This window comes from Aulostomus chinensis, chromosome 10, assembly GCF_037954235.1.
Source record: "Aulostomus chinensis isolate RoL2024-O1b breed Wild chromosome 10, RoL_Achi_v1.0, whole genome shotgun sequence".
Lineage (NCBI taxonomy): Eukaryota > Metazoa > Chordata > Actinopteri > Syngnathiformes > Aulostomidae > Aulostomus > Aulostomus chinensis.
The window spans coordinates 12,449,046-12,469,327 of record NC_141329.1 but is presented as its reverse complement, the minus strand read 5'-3'; the positions used below and the strand labels follow the sequence as shown (position 1 = coordinate 12,469,327).

Here is a 20,282-nt window from a genome sequence, read left to right as displayed (position 1 = left end):
CAACTGTAACATGGTGCTGTTCTTCATGAACTATTGTGCAGTCATGATGTTGATGGATTTTTTAACACCATCAGTGTCATTTGTCTGTCAACAAACGTTAATAAAAACTCTGAGACTTGGTGTCAGGGTATAGGATGGTCCCAGGAAAAGCAATTCTTATTTGGGGGGCTGATAAGTTGTAGCGCCACCTGGTGGAAACAGGAAAAGTCTTCTTTTTTCAGTTTGATGTTTTCTCAGTGGGTCCACCCGATCCATCTAAAGTTTGGGAAGAAATGCCTTACAAACCTGGTGATGGGTTACAGTGAAGAACAGCATTATTGTGGCCAGTTTCGTCATGGGGAAACTGTTGTAACTGGACTCAGCAGGGTCAGGTCTTTTCCAAATGTCACACATTTGATGTGACTACCAACTTGAACATATCCACAAGCTGAAATAAGGTCATGGCACTATCTAGAGGTGGAAGTCAACCTGAATGTTCGAACATCATTTGATGCAAATCTCAATCACAGCGTGGACATAACAAGCAATATTTGCACCGCATAGTACACCATCCATCCATCCTTCCATTTTCTATTGCTTATCTTGTTAAGGGTCACTGGGGGGTGGAGCCTATCCCAGCAGCCTCCAGGTGAGAGGCGGGGTTCACCCTGGACAGGTCAGCAGTCCATCGCAGGGCCAACACATAGAGACACACTCACAGTCACACCTACAGTCATTAGAGTCTCCGATTAGCCTCGTCCACATTTGCATGTCTTTAGACTGTGGGAAGAAGCTGGAGTATCCGGAGAGAACCCACGCTGGCACAGGGAGAACATGGAGACTCCACACTGAAAGACCCACGGAACCTTCTTGCTGTGAGGGGACAGCGCTAACCACTGGACCATCGTGCCCCCCCACCCCCCACCCCCATTGTACACATTAGATTGAACATTATCAGGTTTCAGCACTGTCTCACTCTACAGAACAGACACATACTCCGACATGTATGAGGGAACAAGAGCACGCCACTCACTGCCTGCAACTTTAGTTAGGGCCTGAGCATGAATGTGCCAGGTGCCTGAAGTTCACCTTGGCAGAGGTATGCTGAGAACTTTATAGTTGAATATAGGTTACAAAACTCTTGCAATCAGCAAAGGCTGTAGAAGAAGATATATGAAATAAATTTGCCAAGAGCTGAGTGAAGAGTCTCCTGTATGCAGACAGCATTTATCAATACACGCTGCCAAAGTCACACTGTGTATTGTTTCCAACAGCTCTGCTATGTTTCCATTTCAATACAACCTTTCTAAAAAAAAAGCTATTCTAACAAGCAATATTATTATAACTACTTAAATTCCTTTGTTTAATTTGTACACTATCTGTAAACAACTCAGTTCAGTATTTCTCATTACACATAATGTCCTAGCACTAAACATTAAGACAACAGCGTACTAGATTTAAAATCACATTTATTCACTTCACAACATTGTCATTCATCCAGAATACTTAAAGTTTCAACTTTGGGTAAAATGGCTTCTAAAGAAGTCATTCATTTGGGAAGTAAAATAACGGTCTCAAAATAATGTCACCAAGCTGGAGACAAAAGTTTCCTTCGTAAAAAAAAAATCCTTGATTAGACACTTCAGACAGCAGTTACTGATTCAACCACCGCTGGAGGAGTAAGGAGACATGGTCACGGGCTCGAACTAGCTCGGCCTGATCCTGAGAGCTGGCAGGGTACATGTTGGCGCAGTGGGCTGTTCCTGCATCACATAAAAATAGAAATATAAAGGATATGGAAAAAACTGTAAAACTGAGGCTTTCTGAGTTACAAGAACAATTATTCACCTAATAAAATTTGAACCCAAGAAGTGAGTTATTGTTCTGCTCTGCAACTTTTTTTTGGAGTTTCTGTAATTTTAAGTAAATAAGTGGTGTGACTCAACACATTCTAGATATAGACATTCATTCAAAATGGCTTCATGCTTAAAACAAAGAGGCACATTGATGAAATATAGTTACTGGTCCTTTTTAGTGCCACACAAACCGATCAATACCCTTCTCTCCTCCCTGCTTGCATTGCAGAGTTATAATCGATGTTCCTTAGAAGGTGTCTAACAAGACAACCGCTACAACAATGGCACACTGACAAAAGTTATGTTTAAAACGATAACCTACCTGAGATCACCTCCACTGAAATTCAAAATGGCCAGTTGGGAATTGTATCTTCATCAAAAGAGTAGATTTGACTTACCTCAACCTCAATGTATTTTAATGTGAAAAAAAAAATTAAAATTCTCTGATGAAGTCCAGTCAGGTCATGACCTGCATGTCTAATTCCCCGAATACATGCTTGTTCTCAATAAGTTAATCAATTAATTGTTCAAGTGGAAACATTAGACAAATTCATCTAATGTGATTTCTATGCATAAATTGAAAACGTGAATACAAATGGAGGATGGTAAATCATTATATGCCTGTCCGAATATTCAACATTATTCATAATCACCAATATTTACAATATAGATCAGAAAGACCTCATTTCAGAATCTTTTTTGTCTCTTTTATCTTAGCAGTGGTCCTTATGACACATACTCCATCTTACCTTTGATGAAAACAGCAGGCAGGTCAGGGCTGATGTCCTGGGTTATCCCCAGTGCGTGCCACGGGTCAATGGATCCATTTGGGAAGACAATTCTGCTGGAGTGAATATCATAACTGCCATAATATTCATTAGTCTGGGCCACAGCTTCCAGCACCTCCTCAGCACTGATATTGTAGTAGTCAGCACACTGTTTCACATGAAACCTGGATGGGAGAATACAGTTCCAATGATGCTAAACAAAATAAATGGCAAGGGTTAAATGTGAAGCAATTATGCAGTGGAGGGGGCAGAGTGGAGGACTATATAATAATGAGTTAATTAGGTACATTCAATGTTTTGTGTACTCACACAAGAGGGAATCCAGCAAACGGTTGGTTGGGTGAGTCTGTGCTTTGGTAAAATCCAAATTCACTGCAGGTCTGGTAGACCCACTGCCTCCCTGACAACACATATGCGCATGCACACACACACACACGGGCGCACACACACACACACACACGCACATACACTTTACTCACAGCTAACCTGTTTCTTTGGTTTATAGAATTCAAGGAACAAGAACATAACCCTACAAACTAGAAAGATCAGGGTAGTTCAAGCTAGCAAAAGTGAGTTTTGAATGAGCCACTGGAGACCTTTGCAGAGTCATTTTCATCCGTCACAAACTACGGCATGCTCACATCTTGAATTTTATACTGATGTTCAGTGTGCTCTTTCCTTATCAAATTGACATACATAAACAGATAATCATCTACATAAACAGAGAATCAGGAGGGCCGAATAAGTTAGTCATTTCATACACACCCAGTGTGACACAAGCTGTATGCCATTAAATTTTAATGTGTATAATGTACTACTGCGGCGGGGCAATATTGACACTCATACTGTGGTCACTCATAGTAATGACATTATTCAACAGTAAAAAGGATGTAAAAGGATTTGAAAACATATTTCTGCCCCGTCTTTCCCAGTCTTTTTGTCAAAATCAGTTGTTTAATTTTGAGTCATTTTTGAAAATAGCCTTGTACTTTGCTAATTCTCAAATTCAAATATTTGAATGTCTCAGCATCCTGGTTTTTTTTTTTATCTCTTTTATCAGCAGGTATTTCTTCTGCTCTGCAAAACTACATAATGTTGCTTATCCACAAACAGAATTCTCTTTTTGAGCCCTACTTATGAGAGGAAATCATGCAACCCACAAGACAAAGGGCTGTTCTGGGGACTTGATACAGATGCATCCCTGAGGCTTTTTGAAGAGACCACTTCCTAGTGCAGTAATCCCATGCAGCTCTCCCCATTCATGACACTGAAGCCAGGAGCTGCAACCACATCCTCGGGTAATAATGTTCAATGTGTGATAAACAAAACCGTTGAAAAAAAAAAATTATGCAAAGCTGTTATTCAGCAGCAATAATGAGGTCACTAAGTAGACTACACCCAGTCTTTAGAAACCCCTCTTTCACAATTTGGATTTTTTTTGAGACAGAAAAAACAAGTGGCGTCGATGTCCTTCAGATAACCATTTCTAGAAAATTTACATGACATAGTCATGTTTGAGTGACTTAACATCCGCCTTCAAGTAGTCACAATATTATTTAGGGGTTACTATACTTTACTTTACCATACCTTGTAATTCTATTAGAGTGCTGCAGGGATGATGTATTTTTATAGGCCAACTTGTTCATGGGTTAGACCAAAAGCAAATGAGTTATTAACATTGGAACTTGGAATTTGGCTGAAAAATAAGCTCTGTGTTGACCAGAAATTTAGCTTCAACACATTTTGTTCAGCAAGTTAATCTTCACAAAGGAACACCCCTTTTATGACTTTTGATACGAAAATGTATTCGTTAGAGAAACAAAGCTATGCTATAAAAACAAACTACACCATAGACACACATCTTCAACACCGCCTCAACTAGGGTTACGCTCCTTTTTTGTTTTCAGAGTGATTACGTTTAATCTCCACGACAACCTCTGTGGTCTTATTTAGCTTCTTGTTAGCAACCGCCTTTTTTAAGTTACCAAAAAAAAAAAGCTTCCATCTTAACAGGTTTAGCATTTATTGAACAAATCACAATATATATACTATATGTAATAAATAAAACTATGTTGACCACAGATTGGTTTTTAATGAAAAAATAAAAAAGCCATCAACTTTGAGATGATACTCAACTTTGTATATCTCAATTTTGTATATCTCCCATACCCAACGACATATATTTTCCATACTCAACTATATATAGTCTGGTCTCCTGAGTCTGCATCCTTTATCATTTTTAGTTGGCAGTGGCAAATTTCAATGTGACATCATGTTGCCTTTAGCAGTCTTTTGCTATGATAACCTATATATGCCACCTGACAAGCTAAAAACCAAAGATCATGATGTACAAAGCACAAAATATTTTCGTACGAGCATTAAAATGACTGAGGTTACCATTTTAAATAGACCAGTCCAAAGTAGCTGTCACAAGAATACCATTTCCCATGGGACATGCTCATACCCACCTCCCCCTGCAGCCGGCCCATCCCAGGATGTATTAGTCATGTCTCTGAGGTTGTTATTGAAGCTGGCATCCAGGCACTTCATGGAGAAGGTCTTCATCATGAGATGGGCCACAGCAACGTATCGGGCATAAGGCTCTCCCAGCGTTGCATCACCCATCACACCACACAGCACCTCAATGGTGATGTTGGTGCCAGTCACTCCCTGTATGAAACAAACCCACCACATAAAATAAATAAATAAACATTAGTAAAGAGCTAAATGTAATGATTATGTCTGGGTTAGATCATACATGGACACTTCTGAGTACTTTCCATGGGTGAGAGTATTCCCACAACTGTATTGTGAGATGATGACAAGAGCAGGAGTCATGAGCTAGACTTCTCCAAGTGCCACCTCATGAGTAGAATTAGGGGGGTTTTGAGCCACAAACTATTCTGATAATAGTTAAGAATACACATATCCACTGCTCTAAAAAAAAAAAAAAAAAAGTATATATATATATATATATATATATATATATATATATATATATATATATATATATAGTTATATGTCTTTTGTTTTCATGTAAACTGGACTCATCCAGTAGACAAAGCAAAGGTGGAAGGGGTGAGATTAATGATGGCTGGATTCCATTTAGGTGAGCCACATCCAGGGTTGTGGTGGTGTGTCTGTGTTTTGTTAAATACCTGTGGTGATCTCCTCCATCAGTGCTCCTAACATTGTATTTGTGTATGTCCAAGTATAAATCTGCCCAAAAGGAAACATGTTCTTGGAATAGGGCCAGCAGAAGTAAACAGTTGGCAGTGGGCACAGTTAAAATAAAGCATCTTTTCAAATATCCCTTCTGCATCTTGTAAATAAAAAGAGGAAGGACTGTTAGTTCTTGTTTTAAAAAAGCTGTAGTGTTGCGTAATGTCCTTCCGTTTTTTTTTTTCTCCTTCTTCTTATAAAGCACTCCTTTGATGACCTGTCAAACATGATGCTACTGATCTGCCTCGTCTGATTGAATTACACCTTACTCCTAGTTTGGTCCTAAATACCTCAGGGGTATCTAAAATCTGCTAGTGTATTCTAGAATTTTGTGCCAGAGGGGCTGCTTTTGGCTGGGTTTGTCCACTAGCGCCGTGGCCCACCACTGCTGTCGGATCTTTTATAAGTGTCTGTTTAACTCAGAGCGACAGGAAACCACAGAGACTAAAGACGCTTTTGTTACTTTTTCACATCAGCTTATTGGTAACCGGACTCACGTCTCCTCAAGGCACAGAGGGGGACAGAGAGGGGAAGGAATGAAAAAAAGAGGAGGGAAAGACAGGGGTTGCTGTTAAAAATGGGCAAAGAGAGGGAACTAGAATTACCGCCCTGTGGTTGTTTGCCTTCACCAACTAGTTCAGTGGCAGTTTACGTCCATGTTTTTCCAAACTTATCATAAACCTTTTTGACTTTAAATGATTCTAATAAAAGGCATTACCCAGTTGACAATAATAACGATCAAGAAAGAATTTTACAGAATATTTCAAAGTCACACTGACATTGACCTTTGACCTTTTTGGTAGAAAATATAATAATTTCATGATGCATAGCTATAGTAAATGCCATGTGACATTTTTTTTTCATAATTAGCTTGTAAGAATCACAGCCAAAATATGTTTTGTGCCATTACAGTGACGTTGACTAGTGACCCTCGACCATCAAAACCTTAATACTTGAGTCCAAGTGAACATTTGTACCAAATCTGAAAGAATTCTCTGAATAATAATAGAGATAATGCAGTCACAGAACCAAACGTGATATATAAAATTGTCACACACTCAGCCACAAGGGGGCGGCATGGCTTGGAGGTAGCATGGCCGTCTAGCAACCAAAGGGTCACTGGTTCGATCCTCACTTTCCCCAGTGACCATGTCGAAGTATCCTTGACCAAGATACTGAGCCCCTAATTGGTCTTGATGGCCCTGCGACATGCTAGCGACCCATCCAGGGATGAACCCTGCCTCACGCCCAATGTCAGCTGGGATAGGCTCTTAAATTTTGACCACCAAAATAATCATTTCATCTGTGGGTCAAAGAAAATATTTGTGAAAAAAATGTGAAGGAATTCCCTCTGTCATTTCTGAGATATCACATTCATAAGAATGGCGTGGACGCACAAACAACACAAGAGTGATTGAGCTCACTGTACTTGTTATGTGAAACAACTTTTTCATATTCCACAGGTTTTTGCCAAAAAAATAGGCTTTCAATAGAAACAAATTGTTGTCTATAAATATTTTGCATACCTGTAATACAGGAGTGTTTGCAATTTTGGGGTTGTGATTCACTGTTTCGTTGTTTTATTTGAAGTAAAATACTTATTAAACATCTGCCAACACTGTTCTTAGAAAACATTGCCAAGAGGGGGTAAACATTCTGAGAAATCCTTGCTTTCTCACTGAGTTACACAAGAGAATACAACTGCCATGTTTGTTAAATAGGAAGCTACAGTCAGAGGTTAGCTTAGCAACAGGGAAACAGCTTGCACTCTGACTTTGGCAAGGATCACACAGAGTGCAGAAGTGACCCAAATGTGATCCCACTTGGCAATAATTAAAAAAATCAAGTTATATGATGCGCTCACATCTCTGGCCTCCATGTCCCTGTTTACTTACGTGCACAGTGTTGCATGTGATGTCATATTGTTCTCCTGTGCGTGTATTTATTGGGAGTTACGAGCCAACTATTTCTGAGCTGTAAGTTAACACTTGGGTGTAAGCCTGGAATGCTCAAGATAACAACAAGGCTACAGGTGCTGGTTGGTGGATTCTTTTAATGTTTGTACAGAGCCAGACCAGCAGTTTCCCTCACTACTCCCCTTACTGGTGGCCTTTCCCCCGCCCCCCTCACCTCTTTGGTTTGGAATTCCTCCCTAACTTTAAGGTCTCAAGGCTGCCAAGTATGTTCCTAAGTTAAAGAAGTTTGGTGAAACCACAGCATTTCCCAGCATTATCTTAACCAATTACCCCTTAAGTCTACATGTAGGTTTGTAGAGGGTCTCCTCATATCTTATTAAGTTATAGATATACAGAGCAAAGTAGCAAACAGCCCCAGCGACAACCCTAGAAACCCTATTGTATGTCAGTATATTGGCAACCCTGTTAAACAACATTGGGTTTATTATATGTTCCTTTTTACTGCTTGGGCTATCTAAACCTCATATCTGGCCTCCACTCAATGAAGACAGAAAACCTACAAAGGTTCAACTCAGATTAATGACGTGATGTTAGGACAGCATTGATAAGCTATTCCTTGTGCTGAGCATATGCTCATGAAGTGTCCGCCTGATGACAGCACGTTTTCATTCTTTCAGCCTGACTGAGGGTCGACGAAAATAGCTTTGTAGTGATAACCTTTTTAAAGCAGCTAGTAAAATAATTAAATGTGGAAAAATTATTTAACATTTCATTTTTTCAGGGCACATCAACCTTCAAACCTGGGAAGGAATGTGATCAAAGGAAGAGCTTTTGGAAATATACCTATTTAATTTTAAGTCAAGTGCCGGACAGTGGTGCAGTGGTTGGCACTTCCAGGTTTGAGCCCTGGCTCCAGCACGGGATCTTTCTGTGTGGAGTCTCCATGTTCTCCCTGTTCCTGCGTGGGTTCTCTCTGGGTACTTTGGCGTCCTCCCACAGTCCAAAGACATCAAGAGGGGACGAGGCTGATTGATACTCTAAATTGACTGTAGGTGTGGCTGTGAGTTTGAATGGATGTCTGTCGCTATGTGTTGGTCCTGTGATGGACTGGCAACCCATCCACAGTTTACCCCACCTTTTGCCTGAAGGCAGCTGTGACAGGCTCCACCCCACCCCCCCACCCCCCAACCTCAAAGGCTAAGTGATTGAAAATGGATGGATGAATGCTTAGTCAATATTAAATGAGCACATCCATAGATTGGTGAAGGAATTAGTCCTAAAACCTGGAATTAGGTTGGCACTGTTGAGAGTCCAGTTCCTTTGTGTCAATGTCAACAGGATTTCTAAATGGGTTTTTCCATCAAATGCCTGAAACATGATATGTGTTGAGATATCTTCGAGCGATACATCAACCAAAAAAGTGTATTAACCCTTCTGAGGTGTCCAGATCTCACAAAGATGTTTTCTATCCTACATTACTTCTTTGTAATTCCAAAATTCAGTAAGAGTCAGCCACACAGACTTAGCTTAAAACTAATGGTGACTAATGGCTAACGAGTGCAAAAGTGATTCAAGGCTTTGTAGTATGTCAGTAAATACCACACTTCAATTTCAATTTCAATTCTTATTGGGATTTTTAAATATCTATGCATATTTAAAATGGTGACTTGTATAACTACAGAGTGACTTGTATGACTACAGAGGTTGTCATGAATATTAAATGTCATCCATCCATCGTCGTCTTCCGCTTATTCCTTACTAGTAAGGGTCGCGGGGGGGCTGGAGCCTATCCCAGCACGGGCGAGAGGCAGGGTTCACCCTGGACAGGTCACCAGTCCATCACAGGGCCAACATACAGAGATGAACAACCATTCACACTCACAGTCACACCTACCAATTTAGAGTATCAATCAGCCTCGTCCTCTCTTGATGTCTTTGGACTGTGGGAGGAAGCTGGAGTACCAGAGAGAACCCACACAGGAACAGGGAGATCATGTAAACTCCACACAGAAAGATCCCGCGCCCGAGCCGGGACTCGAACCCGGAACCTTCTTGCTGTGAGGCCACAGTGCTAACCACTGCACCACCGTGCAGCCTATTAAATGTCATCATGCTGAAAACAGCTGAAGCACAAAAGTAGAAGCTAGCAGTGAAGGTGAAGACATGCATCTGTGGTAAAGCTCGTACATAGCTTTACATTAATTTTGCAATTCTCCTGACAGATCTTATTCTTCCGAAATCACAGAGGGCACCAGCCTGTCAGCCCCTCCAAAACTCGCAAATAAACACATTTACACCGATTTGTGTTCAGCCTCAAAAAAATTCCTATTTACCGGTACTTAACTTCAATAGTCTACCCAAAACTAAAAATTTAGCCCTCGTGGTGATTGGAAGGACGAATGAAATTTTCTAAACCGCAAAACACTGCTGGAGTTTTACAGGGTAAGGCCCTGCAGTAATCTCCCAAAAATCTTAAGTAAATGGTGACAAATTTTCAAAGATAACAAAATATTTAACGAAATAATCAACTGCCTCCATGTCCAAAGCATAGTGTCCTAAAGACTCCATATGCAATGTTAGTTTGAAACGAATCACTGATGCAGTTTTTAAGTCAGGCTATTAACATGGCGTCAGTGACAGACAGACGGACAGATTTTAAACACATTATGAAATTGTTCGATGAGCAGTTCATTCCAATCGATCAGTATTTGCCCCTTGTTTCATGGTCCTTTATCTATATTTTGTGGGTATTGTAACATTTCCAGACTCCAGCCATCACTCTCTGATTCTGTTGCTGAAACCCTCATACACGCCTTCATCACCTCACGTCTGGACTACTGTAATCCCATCCTTCGTGGGATCACCAATAAAACTCTGGACAGGCTTCAACATGTGCAAAATTCGGCTGCCAGGGTTCTCATCCACACCAAACCGTGGCAGCACATCACCCCCACCCTCAAACAGCTGCACTGGCTCCCCATCAAATACTGGAATACTTTCAAACTCCTCATCCTCACCTACAAATCTCTGCATGCACTGGCCCCTCAGTATCTCACCGACCTCCTTCATGTTCACCATCCCTCATGGAACCTGCGGTCTGCCAACCTGGGTCTCCTCACTGTACCCCACACAAGCAGACGCACCTTTGGGAGCAGGGCCTTCAGTGTGGCAGCTCCCACTCTGTGGAACTTGCTCCCAAAACATCTCTGCAAGGCCCAAACCCTGGAATCCTTCAAATCCTTGTTGAAGAGGCACTTGTTCTCCCAGGCCTTCGCCTGTTAATTTGTTGTCTTGTTGTTTTCTGTGTTATTGTGAAGCGTCCTTGGGTGTTGTGAAAGGCGCTATATAAATTGAATTTATGATTATTAATATTATTATTTGGCTTGCATCTACTCTCTTACCTCAAATGCTCTGTTGTCTTTATTGTACTGAACTACATCCATGAAGTTGCCAGCCAGCATTTCTAGGAAGTATGCCGAGTCCATCTCTGTCTGAATCTGCAGTGGAGAACATAAGCTGCATGGGGAGAAAGGATGGATGGAAAGTTAGTCCAGAACCATATGGAGTTTTCAGCCCATTTCACTGAAAGTGTTTAGAGCCTGTTACTACATAACAACCAACTAGACAAAACTGTTAGACTTTTTTAGAGTGGAAACCAGAAATAACTGTCAAAGCACCCTACAATCCAAAGCAATTCAGAATGTGTTTAAATGCATAGTGAGACATCTTTTACCACAAGATGTTATGGTCTGAACAGTGATTCATGCAACGTTAATATACAAATGCTAATTAGAGGCCAGGAGCCAGGTCATGTCCACAGGATCTTTTCTGCTACCCTTTTGAACTATTATTCTCTCTTAGCCTATAAAATTGGGCCATTGCATTTTAAAAACAGCAAAATTACGTACAAATTTTTACAAAAAGATACTGAAATTACTTGAGGAGTGACAAAAGAATGCAATTAGGCACAGATTATACTAAAACATAGGGAAAGTAGCACCATATGGTTTTGAGGCTTGCTGATATTCTATTTTATATTGCCAACAAAACCCCAAAAAGATTTAAGAAATTACTATCCACATGACAAATTCTCATCACTTGTGCTTACAGCACTTCCCATTAGCTTTCATTTGAACTCAATTGCAAAAATTACACTTGCTATGGCCATAAGTCTTCACTATTCCACAAAACAAAAAGATATCACTCAAAAATGATAAAGCCATGTCTCCATTGATAGATTGATCTCTCAGACACCCGCTCTGGCTAATTTACGTAGTGTTCTGGATTTAAAACAACTTATTTGTCTGTCTGTGCATTGAAAGACACATCTATCATAATTAGACCATGACGCAAGTCCTGTATTCCCTGAGGCATTGTGGTTTGGAGGCTGGACCACCAAAGTCACCAAACAAGCTTTGTATGTCAGCATGAGAGCATGTCTGCATCTATGGTCTGCCTGATCTGCAGGGAGCTAAAATAAAATAAAAGATGCCTGGTGTGGTCAGGTCAGGGCAGTTAGGAAACAAAGACTAGGCTCCAAAACCAGCACCCAGGATTACTTCTGTCTGCTATTCTATGTCATTATAAAAGCAATTCATCAGTTATCATTCATGCTGACTGGCTTCATGGTAAAATATATAATAGCAATAGAGACAGCTAAAAACGTGGCACTTCCCTCATCTAAATCACGTACACTTCAAGTTGTGCTCGTGCTCATGATCCGGATCCTGGCACTTTATCCCTATGATTCTACTGCCAAAGAAAGGGACACAGCCTGAAGACCGTGGGTGGTGGAGTAACAAAGTTAGACAATGGAGCACTCTCAGTATATTTTGTGCATGTGCACAAAGCAAATATTTTGCAATTAATGCAGTCAGTTATTTGGTTACTTGATCAAATAAGTAATCTATTAGTGTCGAAAATCCCGTTTCTTTTATACTTGGAGTTATTGCCCAGCGCTCAGCTGCTACCTGCTGCACTGATGGCAAGATAGCAGAGAGGACAGCCTTTATGTGGTTGAAATACTTGGATTATTTGGGGACATTATAAGGGACAAGAACTTCACAGCTAAATCCAAATTGTGCCTGGGTGATCAAGAGTATCTGTCAGCTGCAAAAAAACAACATTTGAAATTTTACGAGGCACTTGCAGGCTAAGACGGGCTCCAGTGTCAAGGCCAAAGGAAAATAATGGTTCTGCTGCTGGTGCTACAGGTCTGAAACAGTAACGGCTATCTTATAATCTGGCTCAAATTGTCACTAAAAACGAAATTAACAAGCCTCAAGCTCCACTTTCTGTGGAGTCTGCATCTCTCTGGAAGATGCCCCAGTACCCTTTTGATTTTAGGTCAACTTGTATAAACATGATTGTCCATGAAGTGTAGTACAGTTGATATTATCTTTTCATTTTTAATAACAAAAAATTACTCTAAGAAGTTTTGGGTTTTTTTCATAATGCTGTCATTAAAGGGGTTACTGACATCTTAAAAGTCAACTTGAGGAGCAAGCGAGTGTCAAGTAGTGGGGGAAAAGTTGGAGTCTAGCTCTTGCTGCTCCACTGGAGCAGCAATTCTCCTTCTCAAGCATGGTTGTCTACTCACAGGGGCTTTTCTGTGCACTTATATCATGTGCATGTTCCTGGTTAGTGTGTAAGTGGGTTTTGAGGCTAATTAAATACCATGATAACGACTGTGGATGCACAGAAGGCATATTCAAAGTAATAATTATGTGTTTTAACGAAATAAAACACTTTAAAAAGGGAAAAAAAATGTATGCCCTGAATGAGATTAATAATGAATAAGAAAATATTTATTGTCTTTTGAAATAACTTAAGGTGACATTTACTTTTATTTAAACAGAGGCGTGTAGCCATTTTGAAAGACAGCGTTTTAGACCTGGATTTTAGATAACCATCTCAGCTGCCACAGAACAATGGAACTGTGTTTCTCGAGTTCACAGTGTTGGAAAATTAAGGCAGCTTTATCAGAGTTTGGGGGCAACATTTGGGGGACAGAGGACAAAAAACAAGATTACATCAAAACTCTTGTGTTACAGCAAGCAAGTTGTAAGAAATTAAAACATTAAAGAGGTATGAAAGACAATTAGAGTCTGTAAACACATACAGTAATCATGACTCAACATTAGTATTATTTGGAAGGCTTTTTTTTTTCGCAACAAAAAAAAAACAAACTGAAGAAAGTGGAGAGGGAGAGTGGAATCTCAGGACAGGTTCACAAAGGAGATAAAGACAATGGGTGAATTGTAGTGTGTATAACTTTGAAGAAATAAATGACTTCGAATCAACAGTATCTCTAGTGCAGGTGTGACATTTGGTTTGGTACAAAAAAGCCTGGAGGAAGGTCAGGACACTGTAATAGGACCTGACAACTGCAGCTGCTCTTTGAACCTCCTGAATCACTCCAGCTGTCAGTGCACCCTGTGTGATCCCAGATCAGACCACTACCTGCTCACATCTACCTGGGTTGTGAGCTTCACTAGGGAGGTTATGCATATGTTTTGTTTGTTTGGGTGGAGAGAAACTACCAGGCAAATTTTCATGAATCTTGGTAGATGGGTGAAGAATGAAACCAGAACCCTATAGAGGCTTACAGGGAAGATTCTGGATTTTTTTTTTCCTCCAATACATAACAATTTCAGAAACATTTTTGATGCATAAAAGGCAAGTTCATCTATTGGTGTGGTGAAAAGTGTAAATCCAATATTTTTTGCCTATTTATTGGTGTGTGTGTGTGTGTGTGTTTTTTTATTTAGAGCCGGCATATATGCACATATTTTTGTATAAAAACGAAATTATTCTCAACGTGTTCCCAGACACATGCGATGCTTGATGTCAAGATTTGCACTGACTTGGGAGATAGGGCTTGTTTTTTGTTTTTGTTTCTTAAACCCTTGCATAAATGTACCTTTCCAAAAATCTCTGGATACATTTGCAGCAATAGCATCTAAATAACGTGTCAGATTTCATGCACGTCCTTTTGCAATCCTAGTTTCACAAGCCGGTTTATAGTTTGAAAATCAACCAGGGTTGAAAAAAAAACAAACAACCAAAAACTAAAAATAACTTAGGGATTTTTTTTCTCTTCCAAAGCTTAATGAAGAAAAAAAAGAGTCAATGACACTCATTTGTGTCACATAAATACGAATCCAAAATCAAAGGGCGGTTACCTTTGTTTAGCATTAATTACTGGAATCAGAGCAAAAAAATGGCCTTACCCCCAATAATTATGGGCTTTACGTTAGAGACTGTAACTTTACAAGCTGTCGTGAATCCTCTCATACCAGCTAACTCAGGAGAAATGACTGTGACATCTGTTTATCTTGCTAAAACATCTAAAAACCTTTTCAGTTCATGTTTTTGAGGGTATGACTGCAAAGAATGGAGATACAGTACTTGAAATCTTTGGTGATGTTGTCATAAGTCTTGGGGTCTTTGAGAAGCTCCAATAGGGTATCTGAGGCCTTTTTTACAAGTAGGGGACACTCTGGGTTCTCTGAAGCCAGCGAACGCTCCACCACCTCCAGGTACTCTGGAGGGACATTGAGACAAACAGGGAGATAGCAGGTCACAAAAATGAACCAGAGCAACGTCTGAATATATTCACATTCTTGAGAAATTTTGACTTAAAAAGAGGTTTTTGCTTGAAAATTAAATGATGTGTCTCTTCAGAAGTGCATTTCACAGTTTACAGCACAGTCAGAGGAGAAATTTGGAACACTTCCATTTGTAGTGAAAGCCAACCTCCTACTGCTAATAATGCTGACTAACTGCAGTGTTCTTTTGGGAAATGAGAACTTTGTGGAAAAAAAAAAACAAACACTGGAAAAACAAAGTCTCGCCAAGTATATTTGTCTAATTTCTAGTCAGACATTACATTCATTATAAGAACAGGTTTTTTTTTTTTCAGAAAAAGGGTGCTTTTTTTTGATAACAGTTATTTTCAGGGAAAAAAACAGCTGTTAACTCAGTGGCAGAAGCAGACTGCAGAAATTGCCAGCCACACATAGTTTGCTTGAAGCTAACGGTACAGCTACAAAACGGAAAACGCTGTTGAAAACTATCAGTTTGAAAATTACTTTTTGGTGTCACTTTACAATACGACTGTAATGTATTAAAAACAAGCCCCTTCATATCATTAAGATGCCACGAATAAATGGATTATTTTGTTTATTAAGCGTAATGAGATTTGTTTTACTACAAACTCAACCAATACGAGACTTTAATTTCTACCAGTGAGCACTTGATGTAATTTCGCCATATGCACACCATCCTCTGATATTTCTGGGAGTTAACAGACGGTAATTGTGAGTGATTCACTTGTGTGTGATGGTGTCTGCAAGATAGCATGAGCATGTGGGTGGACTAACACATGTCCACTCTCAAAAGCACTTGAACTTTGACTCCTTGATTCCTGCCTGCCGTTTTCCATAGAAAAACAACACAACACAGCTAGAGACCAACCCGTCGCCATGTCTGATCCGTCTGGAGCTCCTACCTCTGACACAATGAGCAAGACTTCAGATTCAGTTAACCTCTGAATGTGTTGGTCAATGGTGATGTTGATATTTGACTGTAGGAAGGAACTTGTATATATCTGAATTTAATAAATATGTAATGTGTCTTTGGGTGTTGTTGCTTTCTACCTGGGAAATTGACCGTAGCATGAATGGGTGCACTGGTGGCCACAGCGGCATATATCAGGTGAGGGTACTTCATCCTCAGCCAAGCTGCTAAGGATCCTGGGTAAGAGCCACCGAATGCCACCCACTTCCTGTTGCTCAGACCTTGGCTCTCAGCCAACACGGTGCAGAAGTGAGCCAGATCAGCCAAAGCCTGACGGCTACTGAGAAAACGCAGGTTGTCTGTGCTCAGGTCACTACATGGAGAGAAGAGGGAGGCTATTCAATATGAGGTGTGTTAACAGTACACATCTATAATCAAGTGCAGTGCCTCTCAAACGTTTTCATGTTCTGAGCCCTCAAGATCGTCACTAAGCCACGTACCATTACAGTATCTGATCATCAACTTCTGATTGTCTGCCAGAGTTAACTAATTCCGTTTTTTTTAACCTATTCCTGTCACTAATTTCACTCGATCTCTTAAAATAAAGACAGTATCATCAGTAGATTTGCCAGAAACTAAAAAAAAAAAATCAGCAAATAATCACCTGACAAGCAGCGACATGAAAATATTTCAAGAAAAGGAACAGGAAATTTGCTCAAATTTGCATAATATTATACACATACACTACATGTAACTTTTTAAAATGACAATAAAACTATATTTCTACAGAACCATGTTCTTTTTTTTTTCTACCGCTTATCCTGTTAAGGGTTGCGGGGGGGTGGAGCCTATCCCAGCATTCTTCAGGCGAGAGGCGGGGTTCACCCTGGACAGGTCACCAGTCCATCACAGGACCAACACATAGAGAGACGAACAATCATTCACACTCACACCTACGGTCAATTTAGAGTATCAATCAGCCTCGTCCTCTCTTGAGGTCTTTGGACTGTGGGAGGAAGCTGGAGTACCAGAGAGAACCCACACAGGAACAGGGAGAACATGCAGACTCCACACAGAAAGATCCAGTGCTGGAGCCGGGACTTGAACCTGGAACCTTCTTGCTGTGAGGCCACAGTGCTGACCACTGCACCACCGTGCCGCCCATCCCTAAGTTATATCTTGAGGAGATAAAACAAAGTTAAACACTTATTCCTTTGTGGTCATAGCAACAAGTTGTTCCCATGCTTTAATTAATTAAGGACCATAAGGTGAATGTAGTTGGAGAGAGCCAACTCGAAAGACCAGCTTTCCACTGGCACAGAATGAAATGAGTATAATTCTTCTTATTATATTCATATATTTTAATGCCAGATCAGAGACCATATTATTATTGAGGAGCCTTTCATAAACATTTTAATAAAGGTGATATTAAATAGTCTTCATGTTGGTGAGGGCCCATTGGAAGACACTCTATGTCCCCCGGGGGTCCCTGGACCATGAATGAACCCCTGAACTAGCCCAAATGAGCTGCCTGAGCCCCAGACACTGTCCTCTTCTCAATGCATTGCTGCCATCTAGTGGTACAACTCCATAACCAGCTATTGCTGACACCAGGAACTTGAAGTTGTTGAAAATGTCCTTTTGTTGAGCCATCCAGAATAGTACTGCAAATTTTGGTGGAAAAGTCACAATAAAACTATTGTGTACAATATTGCATTATAAAATATGTAAACAGTATCACAGCTGTGCTTGATTGCTTATCAAGAAAAATGTGCACAAGTTACAGATCATTTTGAAATATGTATTTCCTGGCTCAAACAATTTAATCAAGGATAGACAAAAATATATAAAAAATTGTGCAGTACTGTTTGAACTTGTATAATAATTTGATTAATCCTGAAGCAATAATTGAGAGTCAAACATGTTGAGGGTTTGAGGAGTGCAGTTTTGTTCAAATTATCAGCAGCAGAATTGGATTCTACCATAAAAGTATTACCAAAAACATTTCAGCTTTATCAATCATATTAATCAATCTGGGTGGCACGGTGGTGCAGTGGTCAGCACTGTCGCCTCACAGCAAGAAGGTCTGGGTTCGAGTCCCGGCTCCAGCACAGGATCTTTCTGTGTAGAGTCTGCATGTTCTCCCTGTTCCTGCGTGGGTTCTCTCTGGTACTCCAGCTTCCTCCCACAGTCCAAAGACATCAAGAGGGGACGAGGCTGATTGGACACTCTAAATTGACCGTAGGTGTGACTGTGAGTGTGAATGGTTGTCTGTCTCTATGTTTTGGCCCTGTGATGGACTGGTGACCTGTCCAGGGTGAACCCCACCTCTCGCCTGAAAGCTGCTGGGATAGGATGCAGCCCCCCTACCTCCCCCACCCCCCCGCAACCCTTAACAGGATAAGCGGGAGAAAATGGATGGATTAATCAATCTTGTTCAACCAAAATAAAATCCTTCTATTGTCTTTCTTTTAAAGGGTAATGTAACTGATAGTAGTAACTGCATTCATCCTGTATAAAAGTGAGGCCGGGCATCAAGTGGAGCAGGCTGACATAGAAACAGGTGGGGAAGAAAACCCTGGACAGAAAACTGTGGTGGACTGTAAGCAATGGTCTATGTTCCAACTAAAAGGTGGCAATGATGATGATATTGTCTGAGTACCATTAAAGTATCATATTTGCTACTCCAGCTGAGGGTAATTTAGATGGCTGTCCTTTGGCACGGATCACAACATCAAGTACTTTCTTCATTTCCTGTTGCTGACAGTATGATTTGATATCCTTCGATAGTAACCAACAACACAACAGTGTAACACGCAGCCAAAATTAATATTCCGTCTTTAAAATAGTCAAACATAATGGATAAGAAGAATTAATATACAGGTCATTGTCATTCTTACTTTTACAGCTTTCTTTGCGAGTACTTCATCATGTTGACACCCCTATCTGACATGAATTGAACATTCCATCAGAAATACTTGTGGTTTTTTGTAGCTTGAACGCAGGGCCTCTATTCTGATTTTGACTGAACCCACTCTGAAACAAAGGAAAAGTCAGGATTATAAAGCCAATGGTCCGACTTACACTGTAGGCTGGCTCTTCCCATAGAAGCGATGCTCTAACATCAGGCAAAGGGCTCCCAGTTTTGCTGCATACGTGAGCCAGGTGCCATTCATCATCCATGCTGGATTGGCTGGACCTTCACCGCCAATCATCAAAAACACAGGGCCACCCGGCTTATAAAAGGCATCATTCACGAAGTACCTCTGAGGAAGAAGAAAAGGAGGGAGGCTCACGAAGAATGTGAATATTACGGTTCAGTTTTGCACGTTTGGAGAAACCAGTATGATCTGATCACTATTTAAAACATTTCAGTGCTCAAGACATGTAGAGACTTACCTGCTGCCACACTCTGGATTCTGCACCATTGAAGTGATCCAGTTTCTGTGTGAACCACTGATCCTGAAACACAACTCCATGTCTGGTATCTTGCTCTTGACTGAACTTCCTAAAACCCTTATACCGTCCCTCTACAAGAAGACAGAGAGTAAACAGGACGAATGAGGTTGTTTTACACACTGGGAGTCCATGCCTTTGACAAGCCATGTTGACATATAAAAAGGGGAAATGGGGCCATGTGACTTTGTTCAATGGGATCATGTGACTTCTTCTGCTGCTACTTTAAATTCTTGCAAAAAAATTGGAGATAAGAGCTCTTAGAAACGTTCTCATCCCATTGAAATATTTGCAATCTTCACAGAACTTAAGAATAGATTCAGTTGAAAAAGTGTAAGCACTTATTATTATTCATGAGTATCTAACCAAAAATTCAACACTCCATTAAACATTTTGTTGAAATTGTTTGCAAATGATACTTCAGTGTTTGGTCAAATATGATCTCAATATGATTAATTGAAATGCAGATAATATAACACAGAAAGAGTTTCTAAGGGCCCTAAACTGTTTTAAATTGTTTTCTTTTTAGCTGTGAAGATACTCCA

General features: G+C 40.3%; 1 protein-coding gene across 1 annotated transcript; it reads right to left on the bottom strand.

Annotated features, from left to right (window-relative positions):
• Nucleotides 1–1,433: 1,433 nt before the first annotated feature.
• On the bottom strand, nt 1,434–19,913 carry prss59 (serine protease 59, putative). Its single transcript, XM_086216095.1, has 9 exons — nt 19,681–19,913; nt 19,366–19,547; nt 16,422–16,654; nt 15,172–15,307; nt 11,163–11,277; nt 5,092–5,293; nt 2,933–3,023; nt 2,585–2,787; nt 1,434–1,742 (listed from the first exon to the last, which is right to left on the bottom strand). Exons 1-9 carry the CDS (start codon nt 19,885–19,887, stop codon nt 1,633–1,635), a joined length of 1,479 nt encoding a protein of 492 aa, XP_086072221.1. The 5' UTR covers nt 19,888–19,913; the 3' UTR covers nt 1,434–1,632.
• Between the last annotated feature and the right edge of the window lie 369 nt (nt 19,914–20,282).